The sequence below is a fragment of the Bombus fervidus genome, chromosome 12 (assembly GCF_041682495.2).
Source record: "Bombus fervidus isolate BK054 chromosome 12, iyBomFerv1, whole genome shotgun sequence".
NCBI lineage: Eukaryota > Metazoa > Arthropoda > Insecta > Hymenoptera > Apidae > Bombus > Bombus fervidus.
This window is the reverse complement of record NC_091528.1, coordinates 2,522,689-2,534,023: the sequence shown is the minus strand read 5'-3', so window position 1 is coordinate 2,534,023 and position 11,335 is coordinate 2,522,689. Positions and strand designations below refer to the sequence as shown.

The 11,335-nt window shown below is 33.1% G+C and overlaps 2 protein-coding genes across 6 annotated transcripts; one reads left to right on the top strand and one right to left on the bottom strand.

Moving 5' to 3' along the window:
* Positions 1 to 257: 257 nt before the first annotated feature.
* Positions 258 to 11,251, bottom strand: L(2)k05819 (transmembrane protein 94-like protein l(2)k05819). Of its 5 annotated transcripts, none has more exons than XM_072014694.1 (26): positions 11,179 to 11,251; positions 10,224 to 10,390; positions 10,006 to 10,140; positions 9,699 to 9,835; positions 9,436 to 9,629; positions 8,892 to 9,362; positions 8,642 to 8,803; positions 8,468 to 8,571; positions 8,305 to 8,399; positions 8,003 to 8,240; positions 7,681 to 7,791; positions 7,390 to 7,483; positions 7,103 to 7,320; positions 6,787 to 7,022; positions 6,591 to 6,715; positions 6,372 to 6,520; positions 5,256 to 5,390; positions 4,817 to 4,960; positions 4,318 to 4,462; positions 4,049 to 4,257; positions 2,904 to 3,078; positions 2,415 to 2,660; positions 2,057 to 2,294; positions 1,883 to 1,976; positions 1,636 to 1,797; positions 258 to 1,568 (listed from the first exon to the last, which is right to left on the bottom strand). In XM_072014694.1, the coding sequence occupies exons 2-26, from the start codon at positions 10,385 to 10,387 to the stop codon at positions 1,496 to 1,498; spliced, it is 4,254 nt and encodes a 1,417-aa protein (XP_071870795.1). In that variant the 5' UTR covers positions 10,388 to 10,390; positions 11,179 to 11,251; the 3' UTR covers positions 258 to 1,495. The 5 variants fall into 5 exon arrangements, 4 of the variants coding, with proteins under 4 accessions (XP_071870795.1, XP_071870796.1, XP_071870798.1 ...); XM_072014695.1 differs by lacking the exon at positions 11,179 to 11,251 and adding an exon at positions 10,720 to 10,738; XM_072014697.1 differs by lacking the exon at positions 5,256 to 5,390.
* Positions 3,078 to 4,258, top strand: LOC139993205 (uncharacterized). The gene has a single exon (XM_072014708.1). The coding sequence runs from the start codon at positions 3,232 to 3,234 to the stop codon at positions 3,970 to 3,972; it is 741 nt and encodes a 246-aa protein (XP_071870809.1). The 5' UTR covers positions 3,078 to 3,231; the 3' UTR covers positions 3,973 to 4,258.
* Positions 11,252 to 11,335: the final 84 nt, after the last annotated feature.

Sequence of the window (11,335 nt, the reverse complement as noted above, 5' to 3'; positions counted from 1 at the left end):
GCAATTTATTTATCCAAAACATCATAAACGTTAAATTGGAAAATGTTGGAATTAACGACAGGAATATATTAAATTTAAGGAAAAAATTTCTGTTACTTTTAATAATTATTATTTCACAGTCATTATATTTAACCAAATACTTCGATCACTTTTATAAAAATCAAAAATATAAAAGTTTCTAGTAATATACATAAACTATATTTTTTAGACATCCTTTTTTACAATTGAAATTGTCTATTGATCTAACGAAGCTCGAATTTTAAATGAACTGTACACGTTTTTATTTTAATTATGTATAGATTTGTAACAATGTATAATATACAGATAAGAAATAAAATGATATAAAATTCACTTCAATATGATTACGAAAACAGAATATCTTTTAGAATAAAAGAAGGGTAAGATATTAGTATGTTAAATGTATCGTAAGGTGCATCGAAATATATTTAAATATTTCCCGGGTACTATAATAGTCATCGATTTTAAATATTAACTTCTCATTTTTCCTAGTATTTAATTGCAACCTATGATACTTTGCAAAGTTATTTCTTTAAAACATTTGCACATAAGAATGTTTGCAAATAATATAATCGTAATCATGTAAACCAGGCACGCAAAAAAAATTCGATTGAAAGCAGTATTCCTCTATCGCTAAAAAATAAATTAATTTCTATAGGAACACAACAATCCTAAATCTATACATATTTGCTAGAAATAATACGTACTATGGCTATTAAATCTAAATAGCAGCGGTACTTCATTATTTCATGTAGTATGCTTTCATTATGCTTGTTATTTAAGTACTGAATTCGTAAAATTAAATGAATTATTTTGATTTTTGTACATAGCACGACGAATTGTAGATCGAATTTTCTAGCATATATGAAATTATCAATAATTTTTATCCATAAACGGATCTTGTCTTCGCAAAAGAATGCATTCCAAGAAATTAAATTGCGTCAAATCAAATTCGAATTAAGATAAGATATTGCACGGCACTCTTCTGTGTATAGTGTGCAATATTTATAATTCGAAAATTAAGTATATCATATCGCATAAATCTGAAACAGTTATCTTGCAACACGTTAACTTCTAAAATATAAAATACCGTTATCGTTTCGTATTATACAAAAATATAAATACTTTGATATCAAGTTATCGAATTACGAAAACAATTATACACATTTCAAAACTACACTGTTTAGAATACTAATTTTGATTATCTCGCAGGGCTGCAAGATCACCAGTAACATTGTTTAATTTTAAATAGACGATTTCAAATACTTTTCAAGTGTCAAACAGTATACAGCTATCCGAACAAATTTATATTCTAAATCGTAACGTTATTTTTATAATTTACAGTTTTGGATAGTTTTTAGTGCATCTTTCAGAATAGATTTCTAATAAGATAAAGATTTCGATTTTCAGGAAATACATGTTTCATAACTTAGCTACCTTCGTATCCCTTCTCTGACATATTTAAAATAAAAATTCTTTAAAACGGTGAATTCATTCCAAGTTTTGTACCAAATTCAAGTCGTGCCCTCTTTTGATATCTCACGTTTACCCTAAAAATTTTCGACGTTAGAAACTTACTAAATGTTTTTCCTAATGCCTAGACATTTCTATACTTACTTAATCTCTTGCGACTTGATTAATTCGTTAATTGCAAAAATTAATGGCAATGAAATTAAAAAAAAGAGAGGAAGATGTAGAGGAAAATCTTCGATATTCTGTCCTTCGTCTTTCCAAAATTTGCAGAACACAATTCCTGAGAATACTGCTTGTGCGCATAATCTACAAAAACGTAATTCGAATAGGATATTTTTTATGGAAGATGAAGTTTCGCGTATATCTTAGTAATCGTAAATCTTACACTCACGCTATAAATGCACTGAAGAACCATACATAATTGTTGAATGGCTGTTTCTTCCAAATGGAATATTCTCTATGTACAAAGCCTACGGATATTGTTACTGTACAAAAAGAAATATTCAGTGTTCAAATAGAATTTAACTCAGTAGATCGTTTCGAAATATTTGAAAATAATATTTACCTAAATGTAAAACTAACAGGGACAAGGCGAAATGTTGTATCACTAAAATAATATTTGGTTTATCCCCCCAACCACCCCATGAAGCTTTTCCCTGCGCATCGGGATACACATACAGGCACTTGGAGTCTGCTGTGTAAATAGGACACAAAGTCAAGAACGAAATACATTGCGATAGTACTATCGTTATGATTGTTGGTAAAAATTTGCTGCCGTAACACCATAGAACGAACAATGCAACCTGAAAAGTCAAGAATTTACCTATCTATTAGATATTAAAAAATTTATATAGTATATATAGGGTATTTCGAAACACTTTGAATTTAGTAGAGAAATGTAAAACTACCGACGCATTTCTTACCTCGCCATTTACAGTGCACTGATTTTTCCCAGTTGCACGTTGCATTATGGTAGGATCCATAGGCGTAGCGATCATGGATATAGATAACATTGGAATGATTAAGCAACACAACCATAAGACTTGATCGACCGAAAATAAAGGTGGTAGCAACAAGAAACCAGACAGAGCTTGAGTGAAGGAGAGAGTAACTGTACAACAGAGCCAGAATTGCACGCAATTCCAAAGGCACGTCATATAATGTCGAGCCTAAATATGCAATAGATAATATCCAGTAATTATGATGACAGTAATAAGAACTGAATTAGAACTGAAAATGTAACTGAAATGATCCTGGATTACAAATATTTAATTAATCGTACTACGATCTTTAAATTTTTATATCCTAATTTCCGTCTTGCTTCAACTATTAGAAAACACTTTTGCATAGAAAATGATTCGAAAGAAGTAATAGGGTTAATAATTAGATATTTTGAGGAACCCATCATTTACCTCCATAATTAAATGGAATATCGCAATTGGATCTTCTCGTTTAACGCTTAACGAACAGGCAATAGAATTCAGTGCTCTACTCAAATCGACTGGAGATGGACCTTGGTCTTCTTTAGTTGGTGTCAATGCCGGAACTCTCTGACAAACTTGTGGATAAAGTGGTTCCACTGCCACTCTAAAACCACAGATATTTTCCATCATTATTTTATGCTTGAACGTTGCATGAAACAGTCGAATGTACAAATGTATTAATAATATTTGCTACTTTCATTCGTGTTGATTAAATTTTATACCACCTTATTTTAAACAAAATTCAATTTTTATAAACATGACATTTATCGCCGACGTTGCTCGACGTACATCGACGATTTTAAAGAAACCAGATAATTCTATATGTCAGGATGAGAATTTTGTATATCTGCAATCACGTAAAGTGCGTCCTATGGTATACTCTAAATCTTACAAGAAGCCAACCCTGAAAATTGAGTCAGAGACCACATATGGTTTGTCATATATGAAATACGATTGTATTTCTAAACCAAAATTTCATTACGGGTTACATGAAAAGATAGTGTCTAGTAAAACTGGAAAGTTCGACTTCGACACGGTGTATAAACTTTCGTACCAAGCTGCAACTGGAAAATTGCGCAGAGCTTTCGTTCCAACATCATGTTTATCTATCAATGGTTCTCACGACATGATGACTACTTTCAAACAATCTTATTTAGATCCTGGATACGTGAAAACAATGTCTTATAAGCCTTACCAAGGAAAAGCTCAGCATCCAATACCAGTGGATTATAACACAGTAACGAAGGAATCTTATCAAGATTTTGGTATTCTTATAGTTAAAAGACGACGAAAGAGAGAATTCTGGCAAACTAAATTCAAAACAGACTATCACACTACGAATCAATTGTCGTATCAATACGTAGAGCCATCTTCGAAAAGGGTTCGTGTATGCTATCGACCAGTGATATCTGCTCAAATCGAGAAAGACACAGTTTATAGTACAAGTTATCAAGTTCCTGGTCGTTGCGTAGCTAAAGATGATGTAGTTCGTGAATGACATTGTATGCATGTAATACATCTAATAATTTTGTAGAAAATCATTCGTTAATTATTAAAGTAATAATAATATTTACCCTGCATCCGCTTGCATAAAGATGGGCATGTTCTCTGCATTGGCGGAAGAGCCAAGTACGCAAACAACTTCTCCGTAATCTTGCATAATGTGCAACATTTCCCTTGTAACAGTAGTGTTGCAATCAGTGAACAGAGATACCAAAAGGGGAACATTATCTATTAATTCTATATGCGGTCTAATTTTATCAATGCCTCGAGGTAGTTTTGCCTGAAGAATATGTAAAGTATAAAAATACATCCAGGGTAAGATTTTATCACAGAAACTTACCCTGTTTGATAAATCAAAATTTACAGGAGCGCTCTGCTCCGTGCTGTCCGTAAGACAACTCAAAGATCGCCAAGCTTCTTGTCCGGAACCTAAATCTACGCTTTGTACGAGTACACTGTCTTCGCTTCGCACTGTATCCTGTTCCCTATTGAGAATCGATTACTCGCTAAATATTTTGTATATCTATTTTTGTTATAAATTCAAATCATTAACAGAAAACTTGATCATCTACGAGTATGTAAAATCAAACTATGAATACAATGGTAATGAAAGTACCAAACGTGAGAAATATCATATATCAAACTATACAAAAAGTGTGGGAGAGAACGAAAACTAATTACGAAAAGTGTGACGATCCCGTTCTCGTAATCCTTCGTACTAGGTGACTTAGACTGCCATGCAAAATCAGAATAATATCATAACTATAATATTATAACTCGAAATAATCATAAAGACTGGTAATCTCAAAGAAACGTTTCAAGTTTGCATAGAGACGAACCTATGGCTCATAGCGCTTTTGACTTGAGATGTTCCTGTATCGTTCCATTCCGTGGTCTCATCGTCGAATTTTACCGTGGAGAAATCGGTGTTTATAGCGCTCGGTGCGGACATACTCATCGCACGACTATTATCCAGATTAGTGCTACAATGTAAAACAAATCATACTATGTAAAAGCGATTTTCTCGTGTATCGTTCATGCAGGATAAAATTCTTAGAACACAAACACATCGATGCAGCATATTTATGCAGCAGAAATGTTTGAATACATGCTTTTAATGTTCAAGTATTCAGCAATATTTTAATCGACTATCGTATTCGTGAAGCGAAAGCACATTTTTTAATCGAAGATTGATACGTGTATATAATAAAATATAACGATGAATGTATTATTTCTTTAGTGTATCATGTGTGATAAGAGGGTAAATATGTAACATACCGAGGAGAGACACGATTAAGCAAGTGGCTGGCCTCATCCATGCAGGAGTAATTATGTTGATGAGATTGGGCCGAGGGAGTGGGTGAGGACATGGCTGCTGCCTGGCTCACCCACCAACCCACTGGACTCTCGGACCTAATATTGGCGTGTTAGTTACATACATTTATTTGTGTATATCATGTATGTCACGTAAATTACGAGATATTAACACATGTGCATTAGAATAACTGTAGAAAGTGTATAAGAATCGATGTAGTTAAAAAATTGTATCCGCTAATAAGAAGCCATTAAAAACTATGAAACGTAGTTGACCAGTAACTATCAGCGCAAATACAATCAATTTAACTTAATACTCTAATCATTAACATAAATAGGATACATGGGAAATATCGGTAAGAGACAGTACTTAAACGTGAAAGTTGGCTAGAGTACTTGACAAGACTTGAAATCAAACGGGACAAGAAAATCATATAATTGCATTCAAAGAACATTTAACTCTATGTAAAAACCGATAAGAAAGAAAAATTATTAATAAAGGGCGTAACGAATAAACATGCAAATTAGTAACAGTAATGAAAGAAAGAGGTATAGACAAACATATACGATGGGGGCATGTGCGGATATCTCTCCAGCCATTGCTGTCTCCTGTAACGTACATGCATATTTTACATTCACATCCACAGTTATGACGAATAGCTAGTTAAACAAATTTATTATATCAGTTGCCACGATTTATTTTAGACTTAACAACAAGATTAGAGAAGAGAAAAAACACTAAGAGACGACATATATCTATATATGTATATAATATATATATTGTATATAATATATATTATATAATATATTATATATAATAATAATTATATATATATATATATATTCAGATTAATCGACGAAGAAGAAGAAATGTAACACGAAAAACATACAATTAGTGTAATACTTTGTGTCGAACATGTTTTTGTACACAGACTTTACATGTAAAAATAGAGAACATATTTATACTTTCCAACGTGAGGACATGCCCCAAACTTTTTAGATTAATCCAAAAGCAAAAGAAAGCAAAGCAAAGTAGTTTATAGAGACAATGATATTTGATAGAATAATGAGGTACGGTACCTAGCTCTTTCACTGAGCAAGGATATGTGGCAATTCCATCCGCTTTCCAGCCCCATTTTCTCCGAGAACACGCGTGATCTTAGTTCGTTTTCTTTGCTGAAGTGAACGAATCGAATGCACGCCCTGTCGAGTTGCTCGATTAATTGTACCTGTTAAATATTTTATGTAATTTCTTTTGTTACTTCATCTTATATGCATCAATTTACTGAGATATCTTACCATATCGATTTGGGCTTGGTACTGCATAGTCACCATCCCAATAAAGACTTGATTGCATTGAATTTCAAAGCAACTATCAATGTCGCTAACGTTATCATCTTTGTTTTCACTACATAGCAAAGAATCTATAAAAATTCGCATAAGAATAGATTAATTAAATAGATTAATGAGAAATATATACAGTAATCATAATTACCGGTTGAATGAAATTGTCCAAGTATTCCTTTTACTCTGGGATCGAGAACGTTTCGAAAGTCCCAAGGTAGTGGAGTAGGACTTCTGTGAGGTGCATATAAATGTTTGCTATCCGCGGGAAGTTCTAAGTATATCTTAGTCATTCTATCACAAATACCACGTGTTAGTGGTCTGTACGCAAATGCAGTGCAATATGACGTTAAGCTCGTCCTTTGATAAAAATCTTGCACCTTTTTTCTGAAATGTACATGTTCGATAAATATATCAAAAAATAAAAAAAAACACTAGATGTTTTAAAGGCTAATATTTCCATGTACCTATCCGATGCTGAAAGTGGACATAGATCATGACCATCCCAAAATTCGATACAGGAATCCAAAATTATGTCCGCTGTACCCTGTGTAAGCAGTTGCAAACCACCGCCACTCCTTTCTCTAACTACCACGGCGACCATGTGTGGAAACGGAAACTTCAATTTTGTTGCGATACTTAAAGATCGTGCGAACTTTATATCTCGCCGAACCATTTCTGGTTGCTACAACAGGGAGAATTGTAATTTTCCCATTTAGAGATATGCAAATAGAAGTGTTCGATCAATGCTTACGACGTGTCTAAACGTAGACAATTGTTGCTCCAATTGGAATATATTTTGTGCCTGGTCTTGGAAACCTATCTGCTTCGCTAATTCACATAAACACCTATACGAATCATATACGTAAATTTGAATAAATGGAAATTTACATCGACGAATGAAAAGGGAAATAGAACAAAAATGTGAGTTTGCTCCATGACTAGCATTCCTATGAATATATGTACGCTCGGAGATACATTCACCCATATAAACGGATTAACTACAAATACGGAGGATACGTAAAATAACTATGGTTGGACTGACCACATATGTCCAAGGCTCCCTGATTCGTCGACTAAATACACTTGTCTTGAACTTTGCATTGTATCTTTCGCTTGATACCCACTCTTATCTTCTATACTGTGATCCTGGTAGCTGACAAATGTGTATGATCAACGTTACTAGTAATTGGACATGTTACCATTTGCATTGGACTGTTCTTGGGATTATGCGTATGATAAAACTGGATGTAATTAGCTTGACATTTGGAAGAATTAGTTCGACTAATGCACACAAACGAGGGGAAGAAATACAGTGCGATAAAAGACATAAACGAAAACGTGATTCTAGCGACATGGATACGTACCGTCTGTTTGTAACCGGTACAAGATCCTCATTGTATAGAGCTTCACACGTGACATGGCAACAAAACTGCATGTAATGCTCTTGGGTGTCCATATTACACGTATTGAGGAGGATGGCTAAACCTAAGGGTTTTAATGAATTCAAGTGTTGCCTCCAGGAATGGTCGTCAAACTGTAGACGAAACGGTAAAGCGTGATCGTGAGTCAGGTCCAAAACTTCGGCTGCTGAGTGAGACAAATCTGAAAATTTGTTCATTTTTTAGTAGATATTTTATAAGACATACTTTCCGCATTTATTTATTACCATGTGTTATATATGACGTCTTATTTGAATCTTGTTTGGAGTCTTCAGCTTGTGTCTGACATTGAGGTTCTGAGGTTCTATCTACACTACCAGTACTGTAAAATAATCTACATGTCAAATTTATGATCTTAAGAATTCGTATGTTCTTAAGAAGTATATTTACCTTGAAGACGGGGATAGAGTATTAGCATTTCGTAAAAAAAATACTTTCTCTGCAGTTGGATTAGGCCACGAAAGAATCCCTTTTTTATCTACGCAACACAGTGCCTGGAAATTGGTTTGCTTTCATTCATTCTTCACATTATTTAAAAATTAAATTGTCGTGTATTTAAAGTACCGTGACTGATCCTAAGACGTGTAGAATACTGGCGGATCTCGACATCATATGTTCTTTACCAACTAAAATATTGAAAAAGTATTCTTTTAATTCCAACCAATTGTACACCACTTCTTGGTTACTGGGCCCAGAAATATCTGCGTCTTCGAAAGGATCCACAAACTAAAATCAATGTATTTTAGAAAATATTGTACAAATAATCTGGTCAATGGTCAACGGAAAATTTCTTTTATGTTAAAAATGTATTAACCTGAAGTTTCTTTGAAGATTGATAAAGCTTAAACAGAGCTTTGAAACGAGCCATTCCGAAACAATTTAAAAAGATCCAGCAAGTCGGAAATACTAACGGAAGCAAAGGGATACTAACAGCAATCGGTTGTAGCAAGAACATTTCGTTCCAGTAACCGACACCGAAATATTCTGTCGCGTATAAGTATCGAAACAAATTGACAAGTAATACGATGATCAGAAGAACTGGATAAGCCAGTTGTTCGATGCAACAAATCATTAAAAGATGCCGTTTGCGATTATGATATGTAACCGGCCTATCAAGAGCTTGGTCAAGAGCCATTCTAAGATTCATTAAATAGGGTGTCTCTTGAAGTTTATAGACTTTATTTTTCAATGGCGTTCGAGCTTGTGGCGTTGAAAAAATTTCATTTGCGCTGTGGACCTGCGGACTATACACTTCTCTTGCGTGTAACATCGGCGCGTCAGCATCCTGAAATGATTTCTCATTATTATCCTTTACTTTATATGATAAACTGTATGAAGCTCTAAAATGTTGAACTTACATCATAAGGAATACAGTATCCAGGTGATTGTTGTCCAGGTTTTATAACAATTATATCACCAGCAACTAATAATGCCCAAGGCAAATTAACTATACGACCATCGCGATAAGTCCACTGCAAAGTTAGACAGGGGGACAATGGACTGCATAAATGTGGATAATTTTCAGGATTCCATTGAGAATTATTCTTTGCCACTGAAATGTGGAAAATAATATCGCAGAAAAATGTAAAATATAATAAAGTAATAATATTTGAATAAGTACCTTCCAATTGGTCAAGAAGAACTCGTACTCTATAAGGAATTTCTTCATGTCGTAATTTATTATCGGATACGACTAAAATAAAATTTAATACTACCAAACAACAAACAGTCAGTCCTTCATAAGGCAGTGTAGGGTGCCTATAACAATAAAAAATTGTATGCATTATATTTCTTTATATATGAAAGGAAGCAGTATTCAACATTCGATACAAAATATAGTTACAAGCTACTTTCAACAGCAAGCATTAACTAACTGTACAATAGGACATTATGTTTGATACATAAATAAAAATTAAGTTAATTCATACCATGTATCGTTGGTTGTGAAGAATGCAATAACAAGGATAATGGCATTGATCAAAAGTGCAATTGCTGAAGTCCAACAAAGAGTTGTGTACTGACTACGATGATGTAAAGTGTCCTTTAGCCAAGCTTTATATTTTCTGCACATAATATATACAGTATACAAAGTATAAAATATGGAATTCGTTCTTCTACATAAATAGCAAATAAGTAATAAAATTACTTATTTCTCCTATATTCTTCCTCATATTCTTGTAATACTCTCTTAATATCGCATTGCAATGTTTCAAGAGCAATTTTTGTACTTAGCCCTAATGGTTCTGTGGACTTATTCTTAACATTTTCACTTGGTTTAGAAGTGTTGTCCTTTGCTCGATCACCATCCATTTTCTACATAATCAAATCATTAAATTGTTGTATGCCTTAATATCTGGTATGCATTGAAATTCACATATACAGATTCCATAAATTATAACACATATATAACACAAATATGCATACAAAAATCTACTGTGGTAGCACTTTTATGTATGGAAAGATAATATAGGCTAGAGGAAGGATAATTATGTTGATACATACTACTAGGTTTTATTTATAAGAAATAAGAACTGATAACTATTTAATGAACTAATGATAAATATATCATTTTGAGATGTACATATATTTTAAAAAGTAAATATAACATGCAGAGTAAACAAAAGAGAAAAATATAGACAAACAAGATTTCTAATAGTCTATGATCCATTTCAACAACATTGTTTTAATCTTGCTATAATTTTTAGATCATGCATTTGAATCTCGAAATTTAATAATACTCTGAAGCAATACCAATCTGTCTACATTCTAATCCACACCATGAAAAAATGAATAACCAAAGACATAAGTCGGCAACAAATTTAAGCAACACTTTGAATTTTTATTACAGCATAAGTAGGTAGAGGAAATCGAAATAAATAAGGAAAGAACGATGCAAATATGATTTATTAATACAGCCAGTTTCGAGGGATAGAAGCAAATCAAAACAAACGGAGTGAGGTTAAAATGCATTAACACTTGCATAAATCGATTAATATTAACGAACAATATTGTACTATTTAGGTTTTATAATCTGTTGCTTTAAAATTTGGTCGTAAATCAGTAAACTAAAGGTAATGGGAAAAGGCATAATTTTGAATGACCTAAATCAGAACGAAGAATGCATATTCAGATCGGTCAGAGCACAAACACATAGCCGAGCACATGACGCAATGCTGACGACAGTGATGTGCATGTAGTTCTGTTGTTTTCAAGTAAAATTTTGTATGCGATTTAATAAAAGTTGAAATTAATACATCT

Coding starts and splice junctions, on each gene's coding strand:
- LOC139993205 (XM_072014708.1), top strand. CDS start 3,232: ATGACATTTATCGCCGACGTTGCTCGACGTACATCGACGATTTTAAAG.